We start from the raw sequence: 26,393 nt of genomic DNA on the forward strand, positions 1-26,393 counted from the left end.
AAAACTAAAACAATGAAAAATCCCTGAATTCTAAAAAATTCCCAGGTTTTTCCCGGATGAAAAAATTCCCAGGTTTTTCCTGGATGAAAAAATTCCCAGGTTTTTCCCGGATGAAAAAATTCCCAGGTTTTTCCCGGATGAAAAAATTCCCAGGTTTTTCCCAGATCTGCTGGGCCGTATACACCCTGTAGTAATAATGAAGTACTGCTCTTATCATATTTTAAACGGTTTTCCAAGCACATAGGGGTAGCAAGAAAAGAGGATAGAGAGGGAGATGGAGAGGGATATTAATTTCTTAATTTACACACACACCTCTCTACTACTACCACCTCTGGGCACACTTGGGCAGTCGAGGTTTTAAACAAACAATGCTGGGGCTGCAGTTCGGCAGGTGGACTGGGATGAGGATTTGTGCTGGACGGGTAGGAGGAGACAGGAAGAAAGCAAGCAGTCGCTGTTGGGAGACTGGAGGCTGGCAACTCTGAGGAAGGCAACGGGTGCACAAGGTAGAACTGAGCAAGAGCCTGCCCCTCTAAGACAGAAAATCAGCGTAGCATAAAATGACATATATTATGAATATTCGTGTTTTTAAAAGTTGTTCTGTAACAATAAACAGCAATAGGCATCACTTTAACAATACATTGTACAAACCGTGAATAAGTCACACATTTATTCAACAAATGGAAAAGTCTATTACATAATTTTTCATCTGAATGACAGCTACATTTAATTAAAATAATTTCACTTAATTGGAAATGACAAAGCACAAGACTTTTCAAACAATAAAGACGAAAAAAGTCAATATTTATACATAATTTTCTTTCACAAAAGGCTACAAAATAGAATTTCCTTCACAGTTTTTGACAAATTATTGTTTTAAATATTGTTCAGTCAAGAAATATATTCCAACCGTGTAATGTACTAAGAATATATATTCTGTATTTGATTGCAGATCGTCGGTGGATAGTTCGACGTACAAAATACGGGAGGAGTCACTTGACAACTATGCTCATTTGCAGAGCGCAGAACCCAGCAGCCGAGATGCAGAAATTGATCGCTACAACAGCAGTCTCCTCACGGATCCTCGAGGACGGCTCACCTTCAACTATTACTGGCGGGTACATCATGTTTTCGAGATGCCCGAAAACACGACAGTTAGAAGCCAAAGCTTTTACGTGTCCTCTGGCAGCTATCGCATGTACCTGATCTACTGGGCAGGTACTTTCTCGCACATGGCAGGTATCGGGCTTACCCGCGGGGAACACGACACCTTACTTCCGTGGCCATTTAACCTAACCGTCCAATTATCCATTCTCGCACAGAATCACAGGAAGGACAATGTGCGAGACTTTAGTTCACCTAGCATTGAACCAGATCGTTCTATCAGGTGTCACAGTATTCACTGGCAGAAGCCACACATCAGTGACAACCCTAGCTGCTTCATACTGATCTACAGTAGAGACTTGCTGCACACAGGTAGCTATCTCTATAAAGACACCGTTCTTTTGCATCTTTCTGTTCTCTTAGTCAAGTAGTCAACTTTCTAAACAGACTTCACAAAAAAACGTGCACAGTCAACAAGTTTTAAGACCTATTATTCCCACAATACACTCTTACTGTACATTACTGAAAATACTCCACTTTCATCATTTACAGCACATTTTAAATATTTTTCCAAAAACTATAAACTTAAATATTTTATATCCCTGTTATTTATAATTCAGGTGGAACTAGTATTGAATATTACGCTACTGACATTTTAAAACAAATGATAAGATTCTATAAATAAAAACCCAAGTATAAATTGTACATATGGGATAAAAGAATAAAATATGTTTTGAATTTGAAGAACAGTTCACTCCTGACATGCTTTTATGTGGTTGCTACAGTACACAGCTAAGTACAGAATGGTTAAGAAATATTCACAAAGTAAAATGATTTGACATTCTTCTCTATACAATTTCCTGGACTCCTCGAATAAATATAAATTCTCACGCAGTAGTCGTCGGTACTTTGGACATGTCCATTTTATCAAAATATGTATGCCTTATGGCCTGTTTTGCAGACAGTCTATCAGGCGGACTGTAGACCAGTAACTTCTGTGGGAGGAAGGAAAAAGTGAAAGTTATGCAATGTAATTTTGATGCTACATTACACTAATATGTAAAATAATAATGTCATTTCTATTTCACAACAGCAATTTAACAAAAATACGGAAATATTTGAAATTAGTTATAAATATTTTTGTGATAAAATACTTGGAAGCCTGGCACAAATTAAACACTCAATTTATACAATACATTCACTATCTTTCTCCAGCTACACCTTTATACCAAAGGAAAATCCAATTGAGGGAGCTAATAAATTGTGAGACACAATTGCTGGCCATCATATACTTTCAGTAGGCACAATGTGTAATACTGCTGATACAGACACAAAAGTAAAAGCGACTTTACCTAACCTTCGCAACCCATACCTTCATTACGAGAAGAGAGGAACAGGTTGGGGAAGATTAAAGTGAAAAGGCACCAGGAGGAAAGCAACACAGCTGTTGGTTGGTTTGTGATAAAAGGGACAAGACTGCTACGGTCATCGGTCCCAAAACACAGCTGTAGTGAGGGCAAAAGCAGACAAAGATGAAGGGGGAGAGGGGTGTTGTCTGAATAGTGCATTTGTAAAGCCCCGAGATGACATAGTGAGGACTAAAGGTAGTTTAGGGAAAAGAGAAATGAATAGAGCAATTAAGAACTAGGACCATAGAACCATAGAAAAGCACAAGGAAGTGATGGGGGGGAGGGGGGGTGCTAATTGAGATTGCCTCCAGGAGGGAAGTGAGGATGCCAGGAGGGATGTCAGAATGTGTTGGAGAGGAAGTTGTTACCTCTGGAGTTCATCAGGGAAACCAGTGTTGAGTAGGAAGATCCAAACAGTCCACGTGGTGTAGCAAGCAATCAGATCCCTCTTGTAATGCTATACAACATACTTGGCAGCTGGGTACCAAGTGTCCCTGAGGTGGACATTTCTATGCCCATTCACATGCTCAGCCAATTTAGTGGTGATTAATGTCATATAAAATGCTGTGCAGTGCCTACAAGTTGGCTGAGAAACAACACAAGTTCATGAGTTGCTATGCCTTTGATATTGTAGGCTTTACTAGTTATATAAGGAAGTATAGGAGACCCTCCCTATTTCAAGATCTGATACATCAGAAACTCTATTAAACCCTATTACATTTTTGGCCCTGCCAAATTACATTTAAAAAGCTACTGCTTAAATTGAATTTTGAATAATTCATATAACAAACTAAAATTTGGTCCCCACATTGCATATTTCATATGACACACTTCACCTAAACCGAGTAAGTTTGTACATATGTAATGCTGTGCACTACAGTATTTTCCATTATGTATTTCGCAACAATGGCCCAAATGCTTGATTACTGCTCACGTGTCACTTCCACAGCACAAGAGGTCACTTCCACAGCACAAGAGACAAGGGTGGGGGAAGAGAGACTTGGCCAGAAGATCACACACAACGCACAACACGCAACAATACAGAGAGCTCTCTGTCTCTGTTTGTAAAAAATGAATGTGTTTTTTTTTCCTTTGACTTCTTCATTTGCAATATGCCACTGAAACAGAAATGGGCGCATAATGCTCTAATGTTACAGCAAAAGCAGCAACTTCTACAAATGGTCAATAGTAGACAGAAGACAAAAACAAAAGTTGCAGAACACGTCAGATCCAGAAGTCTACTCTCATTCATAATAAGTTCAAGATGATTATTATTATTATTATTATTATTATTATTATTTTAGACGGGCAGGTGCTCAACTTCATTATCCTCAGCACCCTAACAAAAAGCCAGCATGCTAATCTCATGGGTGGGGATGAAGGCTGTCCCCCACATGCGGAGCAGTCTATCATGCATTAAACTTCACCTCCATTCCCCACCAATTTAGAGATGAGGTCCAACAGTTCACAAAATTTCACCCTCTTGTAACAGTGGTATCAGTATGGGCTAGGATAGTGTGCATGACTCCATTGCAACTAAGGGCTGCCATGATATCAATATATAAGACACACACTGCCAAAATATGATGAACTGAAAGTGGTACACCACAAACCTCTCAGAGTTGTGGTTCCATCTGTTGGAGGAGGAAGCCATGTTACAGGGCTATGTCCAGTGCACAGATTGGAAAGCAGCGCCTCCTTCCAGCGGTGAGGCTGACACGAAGTCTGCCAAGCATGTGTGTGATCACACCGGAAAATGACATGTCAATTTGTTTTGTCACTTGCTACCATTCAGTCTCCCACAAACATGATGTGTGTCAGAAATGAGATGAACACTTGCAATGGGATGGGACACTGATGGACAACACCATAACAACATGTTTCCTTGGCTGCTTTGGCGGCGATGTAATTTCCAGTATCCTGATGTGGCCAGGAACCTAGCAAAAGATCACCACCTTGCCACAGTGTTGGAGCCGCTGTGTGGAGTCATGGATGGGGTGAATCAACCGGTCTTGGATACATTTGTTAAGTGCTTGTAGTGCACTAAGCAAGTCGGAACAAATGGAAACTTTGTACAGTTATGTGTGTGAACCCGCTCCTGTACCATCATAATGCCATACACACTACTGGCCATTAAAATTGCTACATCACGAAGATGACGTGCTACAGACGCGAAATTTAACCAACAGGAAGAAGATGCTGTGATATGCAAATGATTAGCTTTCCAGAGCATTCACACAAGGTTGGCACCGGTGGCAACACCTACAATGTGCTGACATGAGGAAAGTTTCCAACCGATTTCTCATACACAAACAGCAATTGACCGGCGTTGCCCGGTGAAACGTTGTTGTGATGTCTCATGTAAGGAGGAGAAATGCATACCATCACATTACTGACTTTGATAAAGGTCAGATTGTAGCCTAAAGCGATTGTGGTTTATCGTACCGCGACATTGCTGCTCGCGTTGGTCAAGATCCAATGACTGTTAGCAGAATATGGAATCGGTGGGTTCAGGGGGGTAATACGGAACGCCATGCAGGAGTGTCAGTGTCGTCGTAACTGCCGTCTGCTTCACGTCTGCTGTGCAGCGAGCTACCTAAATTTAAGTATTAACTGTATTTTTTTTACTTGTCACTTCTTCTTCCGTGTGTTTTTGCTTTTAGGAAGCTTTAATTGCCGAGTGCTAGTAATAGTGTTCCATAGATTTCGTGTTTGTTTTGAATACAGTCAGAGAGCATCCCTATAGTCAACCATAGTGCCAGTAGTGCTAGTGTTTGTTTTGAATACAGTCCAGAGACAGGTAGTGCTATTTTCATTGTTTTCTACAAGAAGTGGCTAGCAATCACAGGTTAGTCAACAATCAGCCGCCTTTAGCGAATTAGTAGTCTAGTTAAAAGTTGATTAACTCTCTACAGTAAATTGATTTCTTAGGATAGATAGGATGTGTGACTGTTGTGTACAGGAGGAGCTGGCCACTGTTCGCGAACAGCTGAGCGTGTTGATGGCCACGGTCAGCAGTCTTCAGGCTGCTGCCTCTGAGTGTAGCAGCAGTGGGGAGTCTGGTGCGTCGCATGGTACACCCCAGGTGTTACATGCTTCACCCACTGTCCCTGCTGTCGAGACATGTTCGCGGGTACCGGGCGCGGTTGGGCCACCATCTCCCCAAGGGGAGTGGCGGGCTCAGCGGCGTTCGCGGCGCACGAGGCGGAGGGTAAATGTGGAGGCTGGCCGTGTGGCATCGCCCGCTCTGCCTGTAAGTGGACATGTGGCTGCTCCTTCAGCAAGGTCCGAGCAGGCACATGGGGGGAGGGGTTTATTAGTTATTGGGAGCTCCAACGTTAGGCGGGTGATGGAGCCCCTTAGGGAAATAGCGGAAAGGTCGGCGAAGAAGGCCAGTGTTTACTCTGTCTGCTTGCCGGGGGGTCTCATCCGAGATGTGGAGGAGGCCCTGCCGGCGGCAATAACGAGCACTGGGTGCACCCGACTGCAAATTGTTGCTCATGTCGGCACCAATGACTCCTGCCGTCTGGGTTCAGAGGTCATCCTCAGTTCGTACAGGCGGTTGGCGGAATTGGTGAAGGCGGAAAGCCTCGCTCGTGGGGTGGAATCAGAGCTAACTATTTGTAGTATCGTTCCCAGAACCGATCGCTGTCCTCTGGTTTGGAGCCAAGTGGAAGGCTTAAACCAGAGGCTCAGACGATTCTGCGGAGATCTGGGGTACAAATTTCTCGTCCTCCGCTATCGGGTGGAGAAATGTAGGGTCCGCCTGAATAGGTCAGGCGTGCACTACACGCCGGAAGCGGCTACAAGGGTAGCGGAGTACGTGTGGAGTGCACATGGGTTTTTTTTTTAGGTTAGAGAATTTCCTCCCAAGGCCTGACAAGACGCCTCCTGAGACGCAGCAAGGTAGGAGTAGGCAAAATGCAACAGGGAATAACAATATTAATGTGCTAATAGTAAACTGCAGGAGCATCTATAGAAAGGTCCCAGAACTGCTCTCATCAATAAACTAGGGACAGAAAGTTAGCTGAAACCAGACATAAACAATAATGAAATCCTAAACTCAGATTGGAATGTATACCGCAGAGACAGGCTGGACAGTGAAGGGGGAGGCGTGTTTATAGCGATAAGAAGTGCAATAGTATCTAAGGAAATTGACTGAGATCCGAAATGTGAAATAATTTGGGTGAAGGTTACGGTTAAAGCAGGCTCAGACATGGTAATTGGATGTCTCTATAGGCCCCCTGGTTCAGCAGCCGTTGTGGCTGAGCACCTGAAGGATAATTTGGAAAACATTTCGAGTAGATTTCCCCACCATGTTGTAGTACTGAGTGGAGATTTTAATTTGCCGGATATAGACCGGGAGACTCAAACGTTCATAACGGGTGGCAGGGACAAAGAATCCAGTGAAATTTTTTTAAGTGCTTTTTCTGAAAACTACCTTGAGCAGTTAAACAGAGAACCGACTCGTGGTGATAACATATTAGACCTTCTGGTGACAAACAGACCCGAACTATTTGAAACAGTTAACACAGAACAGGGAATCTAGGCGCTACAGCGTGGAGCCGAGCGGCCGCTACGGTCACAGGTTCGAATCATGCCTCGGGCATGAATGTGTGTGATGTCCTTAGGTTAGTTAGGTTTAATTAGTTCTAATTTCTAGGCGACTGATGACCTCAGAAGTTAAGTCTCATAGTGCTCAGAGCCATTTGAACCAAGAACAGGGAATCAGCAATCATAAAGCGGTTTCGGCATCGATGATTTCAGCCGTAAATAGAAATATTAAAAAAGGTAGGAAGATTTTTCTGTTTAGCAAAAGTGACAAAAAGCAGATTACAGAGTACCTGACGGCTAAACACAAAAGTTTTGTCTCAAGTACAGATAGTGTTGAGAATCAGTGGACAAAGTTCAAAACCATCGTACAATATGCGTTAGATGAGTATGTGTCAAACAAGATCATAAGAAATGGAAAAGAGCCACCGTGGTACAACAGCAGAGTTAGAAAACTGCTGTGGAAGCAAAGGGAACTTCACAGTACACATAAACATAGCCAAAGCCTTGCAGACAAACAAAAATTACGCGAAGCGAAATGTAGTGTGAGGAGGGCTATGCGAGAGGGGTTCAATGAATTCGAAAGTAAACTTCTATGTACTGACTTGGCAGAAAATCCTAAGAAATTTTGGTCTATGTCAAAGCGGTAGGTCGATCAAAACAAAATGTCCAGACACTCTGTGACCAAAATGGTACTGAAACAGAGGATGACAGACTAAAGGCCGAAATACTAAATGTCTTTTTCCAAAGCTGTTTCACAGAGGAAGACTGCACTGTAGTTCCTTCTCTAGATTGTCGCACAGATGACAAAATGGTAGATATCGAAATAGATGACAGAGGGATAGAGAAACAATTAAAATCGCTCAAAAGAGGAAAGGCTGCTGGACCTGATGCGATACCAGTTCGATTTTACACAGAGTACACGAAGGAACTTGCCCCCCTTCTTGCAGCGGTGTACCGTAGGTCTCTAGAAGAGCGTAGCGTTGCAAAGGATTGGAAAAGGGCACAGGTCATCCCCGTTTTCAAGAAGGGATGTTGAACAGATGTGCAGAACTATAGACCTATATCTCTTAACGTCGATCAGTTGTAGAATTTTGGAACACGTATTATGTTCGAGTATAATGACTTTTCTGGAGACTAGAAATCTACTCTGTAGGAATCAGCATGGGTTTCAAAAAAGACGGTCGTGTGAAACCCAGCTCGCGCTATTCGTCCACGAGACTCAGAGGGCCATAGACATGGGTTCAAAGGTAGATGCCGTGTTTCTTGACTTCCCCAAGGCGTTCAATACAGTTCCCCCACAGTCGTTTAATGAACAAAGTAAGAGCATATGGACTATCAGACCAATTGTGTGATTGGATTGAAGAGTTCCTAGATAACAGAATGCAGATTGTCATTCTCAATGGAGAGAAGTCATCCGAAGTAAGAGTGATTTCACGTGTGCCGCAGCGGAGTGTCATAGGACCGTTGCTATTCACAATATACATAAATAACCTTGTGGACGACATCGGAAGTTCACTGAGGCTTTTTGTAGATGATGCTGTGGTGTATCGAGAGGTTGTAACAATGGAAAATTGTACTGAAATGCAGGAGGATCTGCAGCGAATTGACGCATGGTGCAGGGAATGGCAATTCAATCTCAATGTAGACAAGTGCAATGTGCTGCGAATACATAGAAAGATAGATCCCTTATCATTTAGCTACAAAATAGCAGGTCAGCAACTGGTAGCAGTTAATTCCATAGATTATCTGGGAGTATGCATTAGGAGTGATTTAAAATGGAATCATCATATAAAGTTGATCGTCAGTAAAGCAGATGCCAGACTGAGATTCATTGGAAGAATCCTAAGTAAATGCAATCCGAAAACAAAGGAAGTAGGTTACAGTACACTTGTTTGCCCACTGCTTGAATACTGCTCAGCAGTGTGGGACCCGTGCCAGATAGGGTTGATAGAAGAGAGAGAGAAGATCCAATGGAGAGCAGCGCGCTTCGTTACAGGATCATTTAATAATCGTTGAAGTGTTACGGAGATGATAGATAAACTCCAGTGGAAGACTCTGCATGAGAGATGCTCAGTAGCTCGGTACGGGCTTTTGTTAAAGTTTCGCGAACATACCTTCACCGAGGAGTCAAGCAGTATATCGCTCCCTCCTACGTATATCTCACGAAGAGACCATGAGGATAAAATCAAAGTGATTGGAGCCCACACGGAAGCATACCGACAATCCTCCTTTCCACGAACAATACGAGACTGGAATAGAAGGGTTCCGATAGAGGTACTCAGGTTACCCTCCGCCACACACCGTCAGGTGGCTTGCAGATGTATGGATGTATGGATGTAGATGTAGACGTAGATGTAGATCTCAACGGCTTCGTTTAACTAGCAGTTGAGATGACAGGCATCTTATCCAAATGGCTGTAACAGATCGTGCAGCCACGTTTCGATCCCTGAGTCAACAGATCGAGATGTTTGCAAGACAACAACCAACTGCACGAACATCTGCTGAACGACGTTTGCAGCAGCATGGACTATCAGCTCGGAGACCACGGCTGCGGTTACCATTGACACTGCATCAAAGACAGGAGTGCCTGCGATGGTGTACTCAACAACGAACCTGGGTGCACGAATGGCAAAACTTCTTTTTTTTTGGGTGAATCCAGGTTCTGTTTACAGCATCAAGATGGTCGCATCCGTGTCTGGCGACATCGCGGTGAAAGCACACTGAAAGCATGTATTCGTCATCGCCATACTGGCATATCACCCGGCGTAATGGTATGGGGTGCCATTGGTTACACGTCTCGGTCACCTCTTGTTTGCATTGACAGCACTTTCAACAGTGGACGTTACATTTCAGATGTGTTACGACCCGTGGCTCTACCCTTCATTCGATCCCTGCGAAACACTACATTTCAGCAGGATAATGCACGACCGCATGTTGCAGGTCCGGTACGGGCCTTTCTGGCTACAGAAAATGTTCCGACTGCTGCCCTGGCCAGCACATTCTCCAGATCTCTCACCAACTGAAAACGTCCGGTCAATGGTGGCCAAGCAAGTGGCTCGTCACAATACGCCAGTCACTACTCCTGATGAACTGTGGTATCGTGTTGGAGCTGCATGGGCAGCTGTACCTGTACACGCCATACAAGCTCTGTTTGGCTCAATGCCCAGGCGTATCAAGGCCGTTATTATGGCCAGAGGTGGTTGTTCTGGATCTATGCACCCAAATTGTGTGAAAATGTAATCACATGTCAGTTCTAGTATAACATATTTGTCCAATGAATGCCCATTTATCATCTGCATTTCTTCTTGCTGTAGCAATTTTATTGGCCAGTAGTGTAACTCAGCATCATAATTTTTTTAATTGTTCTAAAAGACGCACTTAGGAAATCCTATCAGAGAAAACAGAGGAACAGAGGACATTCTCTTGCTGGGATCCACCTGTATAAACAATGAAAAATCTGTAGTACATACTTAAAATGGAAGAAAACTAAGTTGTAAAAAGGTAATCTGGAGCACAAATTTTCTTGTACCACGTCAAGCTTAAAATCAATATGGCCCCTGAAGTCACCAAGGCAGCAACACGGTCCATCCCTGGTTGTGTGTCCGGTGGTCAGATAGATACAGATCCTTTATACAGTCAGTATCACTTATCCTGAATGGCTTGGTCGCATGGGACCAATTCCTGAACAGACATTCAACATTGGATTGGATCACTGCGCTAAATGCCAATGACCGAGGTGACACAGATTTTAACTGCCTGTCGAGCCAAAAGGATACATTACCGAATCCAGAGTTGTGGATCGCCAGCATCTGCACACAGACAGTGGACTGGGGTGGTCTGAAATATGGACTGATCCACACACCATGCTGTCATAACTAAATGTAATCTAACAAATACCCTATAAAACTGCAGAAGGCAGGACCTATCAGCTCCACATACTTTTCTGCTAACGCATTTCAAAATATTCAATGACGAAGCCCTTTGTTCATAGGTTTTTCAGGTGTGGGAACTAAGTTAATTTTGAATCATATAATAAACCCAAAAAGCACACAGTGTCTTGAAAATGTAAAATATTGCCCCCCATTGTAAGCACTGATTAGTTAAAACTTTGATGTGCATGGTTCAAATTGACATATGTAGTATTATCTGGTGAGAGCTGAAAAGCAGTGTTTTGGCCCAGGTTTCCAGCCGCCTGATGGTCAGCCGTAGCTGCCTCGCTATCATTGTAAGATCTGAGGAAGAACAGAAGATTGCATAATCATAAACAAAGAGCATTTGACAGAGCTTCTGACTGGAGAGGAAATGCCATTGATACGAATGGCGAACAATGTAACAATGAGTACACTGCTCTGAGGGGACCCTTTTCTTTTGAAATGTAGCAGTCAGGAAAGGCATCACCAATGCTATATCTAAAGCACCGGTCCTTGAGAAAGGATTGGATAAGAAGTGGCAGATGTCCACGTAGTCCCCATTCATGAAGTTGCGAAGGATGTTACAACACCAAGTAGTGTCGTATGCTTTTTGAGGTTTTTGACCTCAAACCAAATGGTTTCAGTGTAAGAACTCCTGAATCACTATTTCCAGTAGAACTAAGTTGTCAAGGGTGGAACAGTAGTGCCTGAAACCGCACTGTGAGTGGCTCCTGTGATCTCGCTATTAGAGCAGCCAGATAAGGTGGCAGTTGACAATACATTCAAGAGTCTTACCCATACAACTGGTATGGGCTACACTCCGATAACTGTTAGCGGCACTACGGTCCTTGCCTGGTTTCCATAATGGAATTAATATTGCCTCCTTCAAGTCTTGGGGTACTGTCCATCAGACTAGGTCCGATTGAAACGAGATGAGCTGTCTGTCTGCTTCAGGGCACAGATGACTTGAACCTTGCATACTAAATCTCTCCAGGTCCTTGAGCAGTGTCTCTGGCCATAGACAGATCTGATTCCAGTTCCCACATGGAGAATGGAAGGTTGTAGACTTTCTTATTATGCGAGAAGAAATGGAGTTTCCTTATCTCCACAGCCCTACAGAACATATGAAAGCATGAGCCTGTCTGGATGAGGCAACTAAAACCTGATCCACATCTTCAGGCACATCCATGAAGTTCCCATTTCTTGACAAGGTTGTAGGACGTGTACTTCCCTTGTTGGAAATCCACCTTACCGTATTTACTCGAATCTAAGCCGCACTCGAATGTAAGCCGCACTCGAATCTAAGCCGCACCTGAAAAATGAAACTTGAAATCAAGGGAAAACAAATTTCCTGAATCTAAGCTGCACCTGAAATTTGAGACTCGAAATTCAAGGGGAGAGAAAAGTTTTAGGCCGCACCTCCAAATCGAAACAAAGTTGGTCCATTGTAATATGAGACACAATTTAGGTCGAATGAATGACGATGCAGCTACAGTAGTTTGGTTAGAGTCGTAAGCTTAGCAGTTAAGCTTTACCAGGTAGCCACTGCTATGCGTCAGGCGCTCTGTCCGCATTTATACAGGTACCCTTCCTTTTTCACGCGCTTCGTCTGGTTTGAATTGATTGCTTATTTTTCTTTGATCTGATAAGTGCCATTCTCTTTGTTATAGATGTTTACATCACTCTGAGCTGAAAACGCATTACTGTACTGCGTCCTGCATTGTTTGTCGCATTCTGATAATGAGTGTTTACGGCCTGGCTTGGCTTGCTTTTGTGTGCGCGCTACCACCGCGAGAGAGAGAGAGAGAGAGAGAGAGAGAGAGAGAGAGAGAGAGAGAGAGAGAGAGAGAAGAATCGTCACATTAGCGAAACAATAGCAAGAGACTGCTATTTGTTGTTAGTTACACTGCTGCTTTCTATTATAATGATCAACAAGAACCAAATAATAGACTGCGTATGACAGATGATGTTCTGAACGAGAGTTTAGCGAAAATTTTTTTCCGTTTGCAAATCTTTGCAGACGCCTCTTTAGTACATTAGATTCTGCACAGAAATTAGAGTCATCTTAGATTTAAAAATCTAGTCAAGTCCCGTGCTTCATTTCTGACTGTATCACTATTAGGCATAAGAATAATACGAATATAAACATGACATGGTATGTATATTCTTCAGCGTTTGCTGTTGTCTCACACTAGTTTCGTAGTTTATTAGGCAGACAGGATTTAAATGACATAGCAGCAAACACGAAAGAATACATGGCAAAATGTTTATATTCGTATTAATCTAATGGTGAAGAGAATACTGCATGTGATTCACAATTCATAAAAGTTCCTATTAGCAACGATCTCTTCTCACAGGTAGGAAAAAATTTAGAACGTAGAGTTGGCCATATTGACAAATATCCCAGTCTTGCCAGTCGGATTTTCGTAGCCCATTGAAATGCTGTTACATTCGAAGATGAACAATACGGAATTTGTATTTACTTCGTTGGATAACGTATGAAAATGCAGTGGTCGAAACTCGGGGCAGAGAAAAAAGCTCGTCTTCCACCGTTTTTGAATTTATTTACTGACGCAGAGGTTTTGGCGCCAGTATTTATCTTTGTGCTAGCAAAGCATGCCTGTGTAGCGCTACATATATTCGACGGCAGAAGTTAGTTGTGGCGGCACCTACCAACATTTTTCAGAACTTCCGCTTACTTTGCACTCGATTCTAAGCCGCAGGCGGTTTTTTGGATTACAAAAACCGGAAAAAAAGTGCGGCTTAGATTCGAGTAAATACGGTATTCATTCCTAAACTTGCACAGTGGAAGTGGACCGATTAATGGCAGTCCATTCTTGTATCACTTGCCTTGCCTGTGCTCTTGCTGATTTGAAGGCATGAATGTTTTCTGTAGCTGGATGCTGTTTGAAGTTCCACAGAGCTTACCACCTGGGCCTGATTGCCAAGTGACAGTCATCATTCCACCAAGACACAGGCTACTGTTTGAGGTTGTTACTAGACCGGTGGATGGACTCTGTGGCAGCCCATTGGACCTCACAAAGGATATGGGCCACCGTCTCCTGTGAACAATCCTTTTAATAAAAAAATAGCCTATCAACTGTACTGCAACCAATTTGCCCTTTGAATCACCCATATTTGCGGTCTCCTATCAACCACCGTCCAAGTTGGCAGACAAAGCCACACTGGAAGTGGTCACAAGAATATAAATCTGTAGACAGAACCAAGTCCAAAAACAATGGTCAATGGCTGAAAAAGACCCTGTAGCTGTAGAAAAGTGTGTTGTCTGACTCACATTCAAAAGGCAGATATTCTCAGAATGGATGAGTCGCTTGATAATTCAACCCCTGGAGCAAGCAAGGACAGGAGAGGAGAGGAGTGACATCCGTCATAAATGGACACGGTCACTCCACCTTAGCCCTGTCTCCAGTAATATCGTTCTTCTTGTTGGGATGGTAACCCCATAATGCAGGTGTGTCTGTGACTTTCAAAAGAGTTTCTTGCAAGCAAATGCAGACTGTTTCTTCATGAACCAGGATCTGTTATTCTTTCAAATGGGATTAGTATCCATTTAAATTACACTGCAACACAGAAGTCCCTCGGAGGCGGTGATTTACCTGGGGGTCAAGAGGGAATGTTAGACAGTGCCCAGCTCTCTGGTTCCTCCAAGTGGAATTCCTTATCCTCAAGAGCAGAGTCCGCCCAGAGAGGGAGAGCGCTCGCCAATCCGAAGGTTTAACTGCCACTTTCTTCGACTCTGAACTACAGTTTGAAGGACTTTTTCCTAACTCATGGGAAGAGTCTGCTGCTTGGGTAGTATGGACAGCTTAGAAGGGTTCTGATGGTGGGCAGCAGTATGTGGCTTAGGAGGTAAGCCCACCACCGATGGCTTCTGAACGAGTTCTGGTTTAAGTGTAGCCCCCTCTCCCCCTGGTACACTGACAATTGCATGTGCTCATACTTGAACCTGTGATCTGAATTTGTGTGGAGACATCACACTTGACGATTGGCTTCTTAAGGGCTGGTCCAGAAGAACTAGCAAAAAATGGAGGTTGCATAGCTTCGAATGCTTTTTTCAGCTTCGTGTCTCATGACTTTCAACTCCTAATTTTTCTTTCCTCATTGTAAACCTCACACTTTCTGCTCCATACTGGGTAATATCTGGGGCAGGTTATACATTTTGGAGGAAATGTACAAGAATTGCCTGATTCTTGAGTGGAGCCTGCACGATTTCCACGCATAGCCCTCCCATTACACCCCATAGTGGTATGGCCACACCATTGACATCTGAAGCATCACACTGGGTTACAGACAGGCAAGCCGTAAGATGGTTATAGACTGCAAGGATGTGTTCAGGTGATTCTGGAGTACTATATGTGAGAGTAAATGTCACAGATTATTCTAATATGCAATTGACTCTCATCATATAGTTCTGTACCTCCGTGATGCCCTATTTTTTCCATTCTTCAAGTAACTCCACCTTATCCACTTCTATTATATCGGAGCAGGGAACCACGCCTTTACAGAAGTGTGTTATGCAACTTGGCCCTGACTCGTTAGCCATCGACTGCCTCACATCCCAGAAGCTTAGCTATTTGATTTGAATTAGCAACTTCAACTGCAAGTGTTTCATTACGAAGGCATTTGACACTTTTTAAGGGAGCCAGCAATACCCTCTAATGCCTTGTGAATATAGAAATGGTAGACCTTCTCAAATGTTTCCCTGTTCTTTTGGCCACAATGAAAGTGTTACGACATTTTAGTTCCCTGTTACTATGATTCTGCGACCTTCTCAGGAGAACTGATAAGCTGAGCTCTCTTCGATGAGTGGGTGGAGGTACTACCTGATGATACACCCATCCCATCAGGAGTAGTAGTTTGACGAGGCCATTCCATAGGGATTCCACAAGATGCCAGGGAAACAAACTATGGGGCATCAGGAGGTCCAAAGGTTGTCTGCTAGAGACTGTTGTACCTCAACAGCCATTCACCTCATCAGCACATAGCACTGTGAGGTTGTGGGATTTTTTTACAGTTGTGTGTACCTCCCTCACGGTCCAGTTAGTGAAGCCAAGGCCCCATCCTCTGAAACATGCAACATTCTACTGCCGTGCCACAAGGCGACCGCTGAAGTACGCCCGGAGCTTACAGTAACAGAGGACTGGCGGCATAGACCCCAGCTCAGAAACCCGGGATCGACAATAAGATCAACACAGGAAATAGAGGCTACTCCCACAAGTTGTTTATTTATTGGTAACATCAAGAGCACAAGGCCATCCAAACATGAATTAGTGATGGATTCACCGTCTGATTGGCCCCAACACATGCGAGGAATGACCCAGATAAAGGATTTTCTAGGTTTGTCGTTCGACCTATACTTGAGTATTGCTCATCAGTGTGGGATCCGTACCAGATCGGTCTGACGGAGGAGATAGAGAAGATCCAAAGAAGAGCGGCGCATTTCGTCACAGGGTTATTTGGTAACCGTGATAGCGTTACGGAGATGTTTAATAAACTCAAGTGGCAAACTCTGCAAGAGAGGCGCTCTGCATCGCGGTGTAGCTTGCTCGCCAGGTTTCGAGAGGGTGCGTTTCTGGATGAGGTATCGAATATATTGCTTCCCCCTACTTATACCTCCCGAGAAGATCATGAATGTAAAATTAGAGAGATTAGAGCGCGCACGGAGGCTTTCAGACAGTCGTTCTTTCCGCGAACCATACGCGACTGGAACAGGAAAGGGAGGTAATGACAGTGGCACGTAAAGTGCCCTCCGCCACACACCGTTGGGTGGCTTGCGGAGTATAAATGTAGATGTAGGAAGAGGCATAAAACTCACCAATTCAAACTTTGTTAAACTGAATTGCATACTTTTCAGTCCCTTAAAATCCAGCTGAATGAGGATCTACAGTAGTGGGTGAGTGCATAGAGCATGTTACAGATGACTTCCATAGGTAGGAACTTTGGGATAGGGATAATGCTTTGGGAATGCTATATGGTTTTGGCCAGGATGTCAAAGAGGTTAGTAGGATATGGAAGGTGACAGTGGCTGGTGTGTGGAGGATATCAGGGAGAGAGAATTTGATTTCAGGGCTTGGTCATATTCAGGCATTCAAGGCCCAGGGGTGGTGGTGGGTAACGAAGAGGCTGGAGGTGCTTCTGAATTTCTTGGAAATGGGAATAGTATTAGTTAAAAGATGAGAGGAGGAGACTCCCTGTGAGATTTGTCTTTGAATAAGGTTTATAGATAGTTACAGGAGAGGAGAGCCTTAGGTCGTTGTGACAAATTTTGTTGTGGAACAGATACATGTGTAGGGAAGAAAGAACATGACGTGGATGAGGTGGCAGCTGTCGAAGTGTAGATATTAATCTTATTTGTTGTTTGATGTTTGTTTGTTTAATAAATACAGACAAATTCGGATATGGGCTTCAGCGAGGTGAAAGTCAATGTTCAAGGAAGGTGGCTTCTGAGAAGGACCATGTAAATGTGAGCTGTAGAAAGGAATTTAGCTGTTGCAGAAAGCAGAGAATTTCTTCTTCACAAATCCAGATCACAAAGACATTAATAAATCTGTACCAAACCAGTGGACTCAGAAACTGAGTGTTAAGAGGCTCACGAAAAGTCTGGCATAGGGTGGGGCCATCCTGGTACCCGTAGCAGTCTCCCTGAATTATTTGTAGGTCTGGCCACAGGAAGTAATGTAGTTAAGGGTAGAGAAGAAGTTGACTAGGGTGTCAATAAATGAGGTCTTAGAAAAGCTTCAGAGCATCATAGGCCGAGAGTACGTGCGACATTTGTGCAAAGCGAAGTCTGATTCGATGGTGGCAAGGAAGATTTCAACTGGAAATGGAGTGGAAATAGGTGTATGACATCTCAGGGAGTGAATTAGGTAGGTTGTGTGATGTTTTGGAGTTGCTAGTCAACCAGTGGTTAGAGGGGACTTTAAGGCCAGCTACTAAGGGATGGATGTGATGATTGTATTTGTGTATTTAGTTAAGTAGGTAGAAAGTGGGAATTCTGTGGAAGCATTTGAGAATCCATGGGAGGGACAAAGGTTTTCAAGATTTTCAAGTTCCTACATTTGTAGTTGTATCCATTGTAAAACATGGCCCGTGTACCTCGATGATGACATTTGGTTTGTGGGGCACTCAACAGTACGGTCATCAGCTCCCGTACAAAGTCCCAATTCTTTCACAATCCAGTTTTTTCCTTCGCAGCCCAATCTAGCTACTGTCACAGACGATGATGATGAAGTGATGAGGACAACACAAACACCCAGTCCCCGGGCAGAGAGAACCCCCAATCCAGCCGGGAATCGAACCCGGGACGCCACAATCCAGAGGTACCAATGCTAGCCACCAGACCACGAGATGTGGACACCCCGTGTACCTTCCCACTACCACCCAATGTACTATAACTCGTCCAACGTGAAAGGCATAGCAGCTTGCAAAATACACATTTTTCTTAACTTACTTATATTTACTGCAGTGTTATATGTAAACATGACCACCATTAAACTAGCTGATCACACAGAACAGGGTATATAAACTGTCTGATTTAAGGACATCCAGAACCCAGTTGCCAAACACGCTCTATAGTGCGAATCAAGGGACCTGAATGCCTGCTGCAACTCCTCGGCTCCTTGCATTTTCGCATAGAACATTAACTTCCCTTAATTCCAAAGATGGGAACTTGGCTCCAAACATCCTCATAGCCCAATAACCTTCCAGACTTAACCTCCATCAATGCAGATGCCTCTTTTCTTTAATTATATTTTTATTATATACATAATTTTTATCAATTATTAACTGTTTCTTTTTCCTCTGCACTAATTCTTAACTGCGCTATTCATTTCACTTCCCTTTAATCTATTTTTGGCTTCTCTCTCTGTTCTTATCTCCAGACTGAGGTCTGGCACAGCACTTAGCATTGTATCATCTCTTTCATCTCAATTTACTTTGTTTGATATTCTCCCCTTCAGTTTGTCCCTCCTTGTCCTCACTGAAAGAGGGTCTGCTTTCATCCTGAGGCCTGTGTGACTTGCCCTTCCTGCCTAACCTTCCTCCATCCTATCCGCCTCTTCTTCCCATGAAAGAACTATTCATTCTGAAAACTACAATAGTATGTTACTTTTACTTTTATGTGGGTCCACTGGCAGCACTACACATTTCCCCTCCCCAGGCAACTAGGTACTGACCGGCACTTTATTGGATGTCACATTTCATCAGTTAATTTTCCAACATTCTTATTGTTTGCTTTTGCAGGATACTCACTCTGATTACCTTACCCACAGAGGACTCCAAACAACAGGCAGTTAAAAGTCCTCACTGGAAATCCAGACAGGTACAAATAATGGAAGGAGCAAACGTAACTACTTATCATACGGGGTGATGCAACAGGAATGTCACAATTTGTGAGGTGAAAAGAAACTGAGAAAGTCCTACGAAGATGTGTCCGATTTTAGATCATTATAGAACTGGAGCAGTTCAAAGACTACACACATCCGTAAATGATTATGAAGACACGTGTGAATATTACTTACCAAAATGCCGAGTAGGTGTTGTGATGGACAGAATAATGATGAGACAGATGAGGTGTTCGAGAAGTCCCCGACACAACTCAATGTACTTGTCAAGACAGTGGAGGATGTATTGTGCTGCTGTTTTGTTTGTTTTGTTTTCGAGACTCAAAAAACTGTGGTCATACATGCCCAAGTCAAAACTATAAAACACAAAGACAGAGTTAAAAAATGACTATATGCCAGTACCAAGTGACATTAGAGAAGACAGATAAAAGCAGGGATGTGGAGAAATGGCTAAAACAGACACCATACAGAAACGGAGGTCCAAAACTAAAAATTAAACAGCCTTAGCCACATTGCTTTAGCAGATAAAAAGTAAATCTGTTGACAGCCCATTTGTCATTTGCTAAAAAGGCTGACAAGTCAGACGGCAAACCCAAGTGGGAATGTAAACAATTAAAAATAGACTTTGCATCACGAAGTGGAAGACAGTTAAAACTTGTGCACAATGTGCACAAAGGGGTAGGGTAGCGCCACTTATAAAATGATGATGGCTAAAAAGGCAGTGCCCAATACACAGCCTAATTAAAATGACCACCTCAAGGCGGGAGGGTCGAGACAAGATCATCCGAGCCGTTGGGAGAGCCTTAATATGGCAGGACCATTGGCAATGCCAAAGGGACTCCACCTCTTGACAGACGGCAACAGAGACACGATCAGAGGGAATATAGGAACTAGTGGGCTGAGGTACGAGGACTGCATCATCAGCAGCCTCATTTCCTGACAGACTAACGTGACAAGAAACCCACAGAAACAACACACTGGCTCCACCAAGAGTGAGCAAGTGACAGTTTTTCTGGACCTGCTCCACTAAGGGATGGGCGGTGTACAACACAGACTTTGAAGGGCGCTAACTGAGTTTGAGCAGAGGACACAATTGAAAAGTGTGTTGCCAGATGTACTATGTGGCCTGATGCAGGACAAAGAGCTTGGCTGTATATACTGAGCAGAGTGCCGGAAGCCGATATCTAAAGACACGGGAGCCAATAACAAAGGCACACCCAACTCCACGGTCAGTCCGAGAGCCATTAGCATTCACAAAGGTACTATCCCAAAGTTCCATGCAAAGGTCGTGAAACTGTAGGCAATAGAGCGAGGCTGGAGTAGTGTCCTTAGGAAATGAATGAAGGCCAAGGTTAACATGGGCTGCACCACGAAGCCAAGGTGGTGAAGGGTTCACACCCACTGGGAAAGTTGCCACCGTAGCAAGTGCCGAAAGCGGACTCCAATATGTAACAGAGAAGAGGGACATGTCCCATATTGGCAATCAAGGGAATCATCAAAGGAGGCAACATAGCATGGGTGGCCACACATGGCAAACTAATGGCATGCATACCTGCTGAGGAGAAAGTCACGGCAGTAGCACAATGGTAGTTCAGCAGCTTCAGCAAAAAGATTCTCAACCAGGCTAGTGTAAAAGTCACCAGTGGCCAAATGGAAGCCATGATGATGGATAGTGTTGAGATGGCGTAAGATGGATGGACATGCAGACGCATAAACAAAGTGCCCATAGTCGAGTTTCGAACGTACAAGGGATCGGTACAAACAGAGGGCGGTGGTTCGTTCGGCACCCCACGAAGTACCATTGAGAACACAGGACATTGACGAACCGCGTAAAGCAGATTGCCAGGTCAGACACATGGGAGGACCAGGAGATTTTCCTAATGAGCATGAGCTCCAGGAATTTCGTAGTTTCAACAAACGGGATTCCAACAGGCCCAAGATGTAAAGATGGTGGAAGAAACCATTTATGTAGCCAGAAATTCATACAGACGGTTTTGTCAGAGGAAAACCGAAAGCCACCGTCGGTGCTCCAGGAGTAGAGGCGATCAAGATGTCGCAGAACATGCTGCTCAGTCAGACAGGTCCGTGGACAACTGCAATAGAGGGCAAAATCGTCAACAAAAAAGGAGCCAGAGACGCCCGGCGGGAGACAGGCCACGATAGGGTTAATGGTGATAGCAAAGAGGACGACGCTCACGACAGAAACCTGCGGCATACTGTTTCCCTGGATAAAGGTGTCCGACAAGGCAGAACCAACAAGCACCTTGGGAACACTGTCTTTTAAAAATTCCTGAAGGAAGCAGGGCAGGTGGCCACAGAAGCCCCACGTTTAATGTGTATGAAGGATACTAGTTCTCCAGGAGGTGTCATACAACTTCTCCAAGTCGAAGAACACGGCCACAGATTGGGATTTCCGCAGAAAACCACGCATGACATGGGTGAACAAAGTAAGGAAACGGTCAACTGCAGAACGCCGTGCTCGAAATCCACAATGTGCATTAGTTAGTGAACTGCACGACTCGAGCCACCATACCGGCTTGGCATGCATCATACATTCCATCATCTTGCAAACGCAGCTGGTGCGAGAGATGGGGCAGTAGATAGAAGGTAGGTTTTGTGTTCTTACCAATCTTAGGTATGGGTATGACTGTGGCTTCACACCAGAGACCGGGAAATGTGCCCTCTTCCCAGATGTGGTTGTACATGTTAAGCAGAAAGTGCTTGCCCACAAGAGAAAGGTGCTGCAATATCTGAATGTGGACAGCATCTGACCCTGTGGCGGCGGGTCGGCTTGAACTGAGAGCATGATCTAGCTCCCTTGTAGTAAAGGCAACATTGTAGCACTCACAATTCGGAGAAGAGAACGACATCGCCTGAGCCTCCTACGCTTGTTTCCGATCGAGGAGGGTAAGGTGATTGTGGGAAACAGCTCGGAACTTCCACAAAATGGCGGCCCAAGGTGATGGAGATAGCAATAGGGCCCACGATGACAACCGTCTGCTACTGTCAGGCTGGAAATTAGCAAATGGGTGTTGGCCCCAGAGAGCAATCAGAGGTTGGCCCACACGACACAGGAAGGGGTGGAATGTGAATGAAATCCAGCTAGCTTTTTTGTTATAACAAAGAACGCAATGACATTTTGCAAGCATCTGTTTATAATGAATGCAAGTTTTCATTCCAGGATGATGGTTAAAAACGCGGAGAGCATGTCTCCGTGCACACAGGTAGGACTTGGGAAATGGTCACTCGAGCAGGCGTCAGAGAAAGGGCCACTCACAATGATGGGCAAGCTGTGCAGTGCAGAAGGAGATGTCCAAATGGGAATACTGTATTTACTCGAATCTTCGCCGCACTTTTTTTCCTGTTTTTGTTATCCAAAAAACCGCCTGCGGCTTAGAATAGAGTGCAAAGCAAGCGGAAATTCGGGGGGTGGGGGGTGTGGGTGGAAGACAGAGCTTTATTTTTCTCCGCCCCGAGTTTCGACCACTGCATTTTCATACATTATCCAACGAAGTAAACAGATTCAGTATTGTTCATCTTCGAAAGTAGCAGCACTTCAATGTACTACGAAAATCCGACTGGCAAGACTTCGCGATTTTTGTCAGTATGGCCAACTCTACGTTCTGAATTGTTTCCCACCTGTGAGAAGAGATGATTGCTAGTAGGAACTTTTATGAATTGTGAATCACATGCAGTATTCTCTTCACCATTAGAATAATACGGATATAAACATTTTGCCATGTATTCTTTCGTGTTTGCTGCTATCTCATTTAAATCCGGTCTGCCTAATAAACTACGAAACTAGACTGAGACAACAGCGAACGCGGAAGAATATACATATCATGTCTATATTCGTATTATGCTTATCCCTAATAGTGATACAGTCAGAAATGAAGCACAGCAATTGACTAGGTTTTTAAATCTAAGAGGACTGATTTCTGTGCAGAATATAATGTACTAAAGAGGTATCTGCAAAGATTTTCAAACGGAGAAAAATTTTCGCTAAACTCTCGTTCAGAACATCTTATATCATACACAGTCTATTATTTTGTTCTTGTTGGTCATTATCAAAGAAAGCAGCAGTGTAAGTAACCACAAATAGCAGTCTCTTGCCATTGTTTCCCTTATGAGACAATTCCTCTTTTTTTTTTTTTTTTAAAAAATTGTAAGCCACGGTAGCGCGCACAAAAGCCAGCCATGCCGCGAGCGGCGACGGGTTGTAAACACTCATTATCAGTATGCGACAAACAATGCATGACACAGTACAATAATGCATTTTCAGCTTAGAGTGACGTAAACACCTATAACAAAGAGAACGGCGCTTATCAGAGCAATGAAAAATAAGCAATCGATTCAAACCAGACGAAGCATGTGAAAAAGGAAGGGTACCCGTATAAATATGGACGGAGTGCCTGACACATAACAATGGCTACCTGGTAAAGCTTAACTGTTAAGCTTACGACTCTAACCAAACTACTGTAGCTGCATCGTCATTCATTCGACCTAAATTGTGTCTCATATTACAATGACCCAACTTTGTTTCGATTTGGTGGTGCGGCCTAAAACTTTTCTCTCCCCTTGAATTTCAAGTCTCAAATTATTTCAGGTGTGGCTTAGATTCGGGAATTTTTTTTTCCTTGATTTCGAGTCTCATTTTTCAGGTGCGGCTTACATTTGAGTAAATACGGTATGTGTGTGAGGAGTCTGAAAGGAAAGTGGGTGCTCCAGTGTTAAGGCAGAAGAGGTTGAGTTGGTAAAGGAGGTCAGCTAAGAGAGTGCCTCTAAGACAGGTCCTGGGAGAACCCCAAAGGGGATGATGCACACTAAAGTCACCAAGTAGCAAAAATGGGGGAGGTAGCTGCCCAATAAGCTAAAGGAAGTCTGCCCTGGTGAGATCAAATTACTGAGGGACATAAATGGTACAGAGGGAGAAAAGGTCAGGTGGGGAAGGAATAGGCGAACTGCAACAGCTTGAAGACGGGTAGTCAGGGAGATGGGTTAACTATGAATTCATCTCGTATGAGCAACATGACACCCCCATGAGATGGGATGCCGACCTCAGAGGGAAAGTCAGAATGAACTGGGAGGAAATGTGAAAGCTCAAAGTGTTCGTGAGTGCACAATTTTGTTCCTGGAGGCAGCATACAAGGGGACACTGCGATGCTAAAAGCAGTCATTAATCCTCTTTGTGGGACCGAAGGACACAGACATTTCATTCGAGGAGAGTCATGAGGAGGAAGAGATGTACGGGTGTCACCTCAGCGGCAGCTGAGTGACAACCTCTGAAGAGGCGCTACTACAGAGCACAAAAGCAGGAGGATCCTGCTCCATGGGGTCCACAGATACATCAGCTTGCTTGTGAGATCCGTCTGTTGAGTCCTCCGCTGAGAAACGGTTAGTGGTGCACAGCGGTGATACGGAGGCCGGCTAGGCTAAGGTATCACTTGCTGACACCGTCGAAGAGGATCTTCGAGTCGGCGAAGGAGAAGACTGTTTGCCTTTGGTGGATTTCTCGAAGCCTTTCCAGTTAAAGGAAGGCTGAGGTGTTGGTTGGCTGGAGGGTGTAATAAGTGTTCACAAGGGTACTACTCCTGATCTTTCCAGCCTACTGGTTGTGTAGCTAGTTGCTTTGCCCCTTGAGGCGAGAGTTTGATGGCTTGTTGGACAGCTGGACGGGGGGATGGCGATGCTACCTTGACACTGGCCGATTTCACAACATGAGAGTTGAATTTGATGCCGCATGTCTGCTTGACCATATACTTCATGAAGTGAGAGGTAACAAGAACAGAACTATAAGTGCCAGACGGGAGCACGCAGGGTTTGCGACTAGCCATTAACTTGCGAGGGACTAGGTAAGACACTTTTCCCTTTACCCGGATCTCTTTGACAGCCCGCCCCTCAAGATATATGGGACAGAGCCGAGAGGAGGCGGCGGCATGGCCGCCACTGCAGTTGATACAGCGGGCAGAAGGATGCGGACAATTGTCCTCATGAGCATCCCTACCACAAGTTACACATTTAGCTGGGTGTCGACAAGACATTCTAGTGTGGTTAAAACGATGACACTGGTAGCAGCCCACCCAGTTCGAAATGTACGGCCGGGGTATGATAGTTTCATAGTCTGCTTTGATTTTGGATGGAAGCACCACTCTATCAAAGGTGAGAAAAAGAGTGTGGTTGTGCACTGAGGAGGAATCTACCTTTGTCATTACCCAGTGGATGGCAATGACAACCTGATCAGAGAGGTACGATTGGATTTCAGCCTCAGTTAGACCGTCAAGCAGCCTAGTGTAAATAACACTATGGGAAGAATTCGAGGTTCTACAGGCCTCGATACGAACAGGGCAGCCACGGAGAAGCAAGGCGGCAAGCAGTTGTTCTTAAGAATCAGAAGTAGTCTCCAAAAGCAAAGTGCCATTCCGCAAACAAAAGCAGGATTTCACAGGGCCAGCAATTGCATCAACACCTTTCCGAATAATAAACGGATTTACCGTGGCGAAGGACGGACAGTCTTCAGTACATGAGACCATGAGGAACCGTGGTGCAGCTGGAAGGGTCTTTGAATCATTAGCCTCACAACGTTCACGTTTCGTAGATGTTGATTGGGAAGATGATTAACTCATTGCGAGAAAATCCCCACGATTGCCAGCATCTCCAATGGCACGCTCCTTTCAACCGGGGGTATCTTACACATCACCAGTGTTTATGTAATACTGAGGTGATGGTTTGGTTGGGTTGATTTGGGGGAAGGAGACCAAACTGCGAGGTCATTGGTCTCATCAGATTAGGGAAGGATGGGGAAGGAAGTCAGCCGTGCCCTTTCAAAGAAACCATGCGGACACTTGCCTGAGGCAATTTAGGGCAGTCGACCTCCCGAATGCGAGTGCAGTGTGCTAACCACAGCGCCACCTTGCTCGGTGGTGACGGCTATGTGTCATGAACTGGTGGTGGGACTCTGTTGCACCATTGCAATAATGTCGGCCCTTTCCTCAGCTGACAGATAAAAATTCTGATGTTACGTGTACACTGGGTTGTGTTCTTGATTCACTTGA

General features: G+C 44.3%; 2 protein-coding genes across 2 annotated transcripts in view; one reads left to right on the forward strand and one right to left on the reverse strand.

Moving 5' to 3' along the window:
* Positions 1-2,299, forward strand: part of LOC126416542 (uncharacterized) — a 121,520-nt gene extending 119,221 nt beyond the window's left edge. The window contains exon 3 of the mRNA XM_050084287.1: positions 953-2,299. Coding sequence (XP_049940244.1) covers positions 953-1,535 — 583 coding nt within the window. The 3' untranslated portion in view covers positions 1,536-2,299. The remainder of the gene's footprint in view (positions 1-952) is intronic.
* Positions 654-26,393, reverse strand: part of LOC126416432 (cyclin-dependent kinase 1-like) — a 77,440-nt gene continuing 51,700 nt past the window's right edge. Inside the window, exon 7 of the mRNA XM_050084152.1 lies at positions 654-2,099. Within this exon, the coding sequence (XP_049940109.1) occupies positions 1,992-2,099 (108 nt within the window). The 3' untranslated portion in view covers positions 654-1,991. The remainder of the gene's footprint in view (positions 2,100-26,393) is intronic.

Source organism: Schistocerca serialis, chromosome 8 (genome assembly GCF_023864345.2).
Source record: "Schistocerca serialis cubense isolate TAMUIC-IGC-003099 chromosome 8, iqSchSeri2.2, whole genome shotgun sequence".
NCBI lineage: Eukaryota > Metazoa > Arthropoda > Insecta > Orthoptera > Acrididae > Schistocerca > Schistocerca serialis.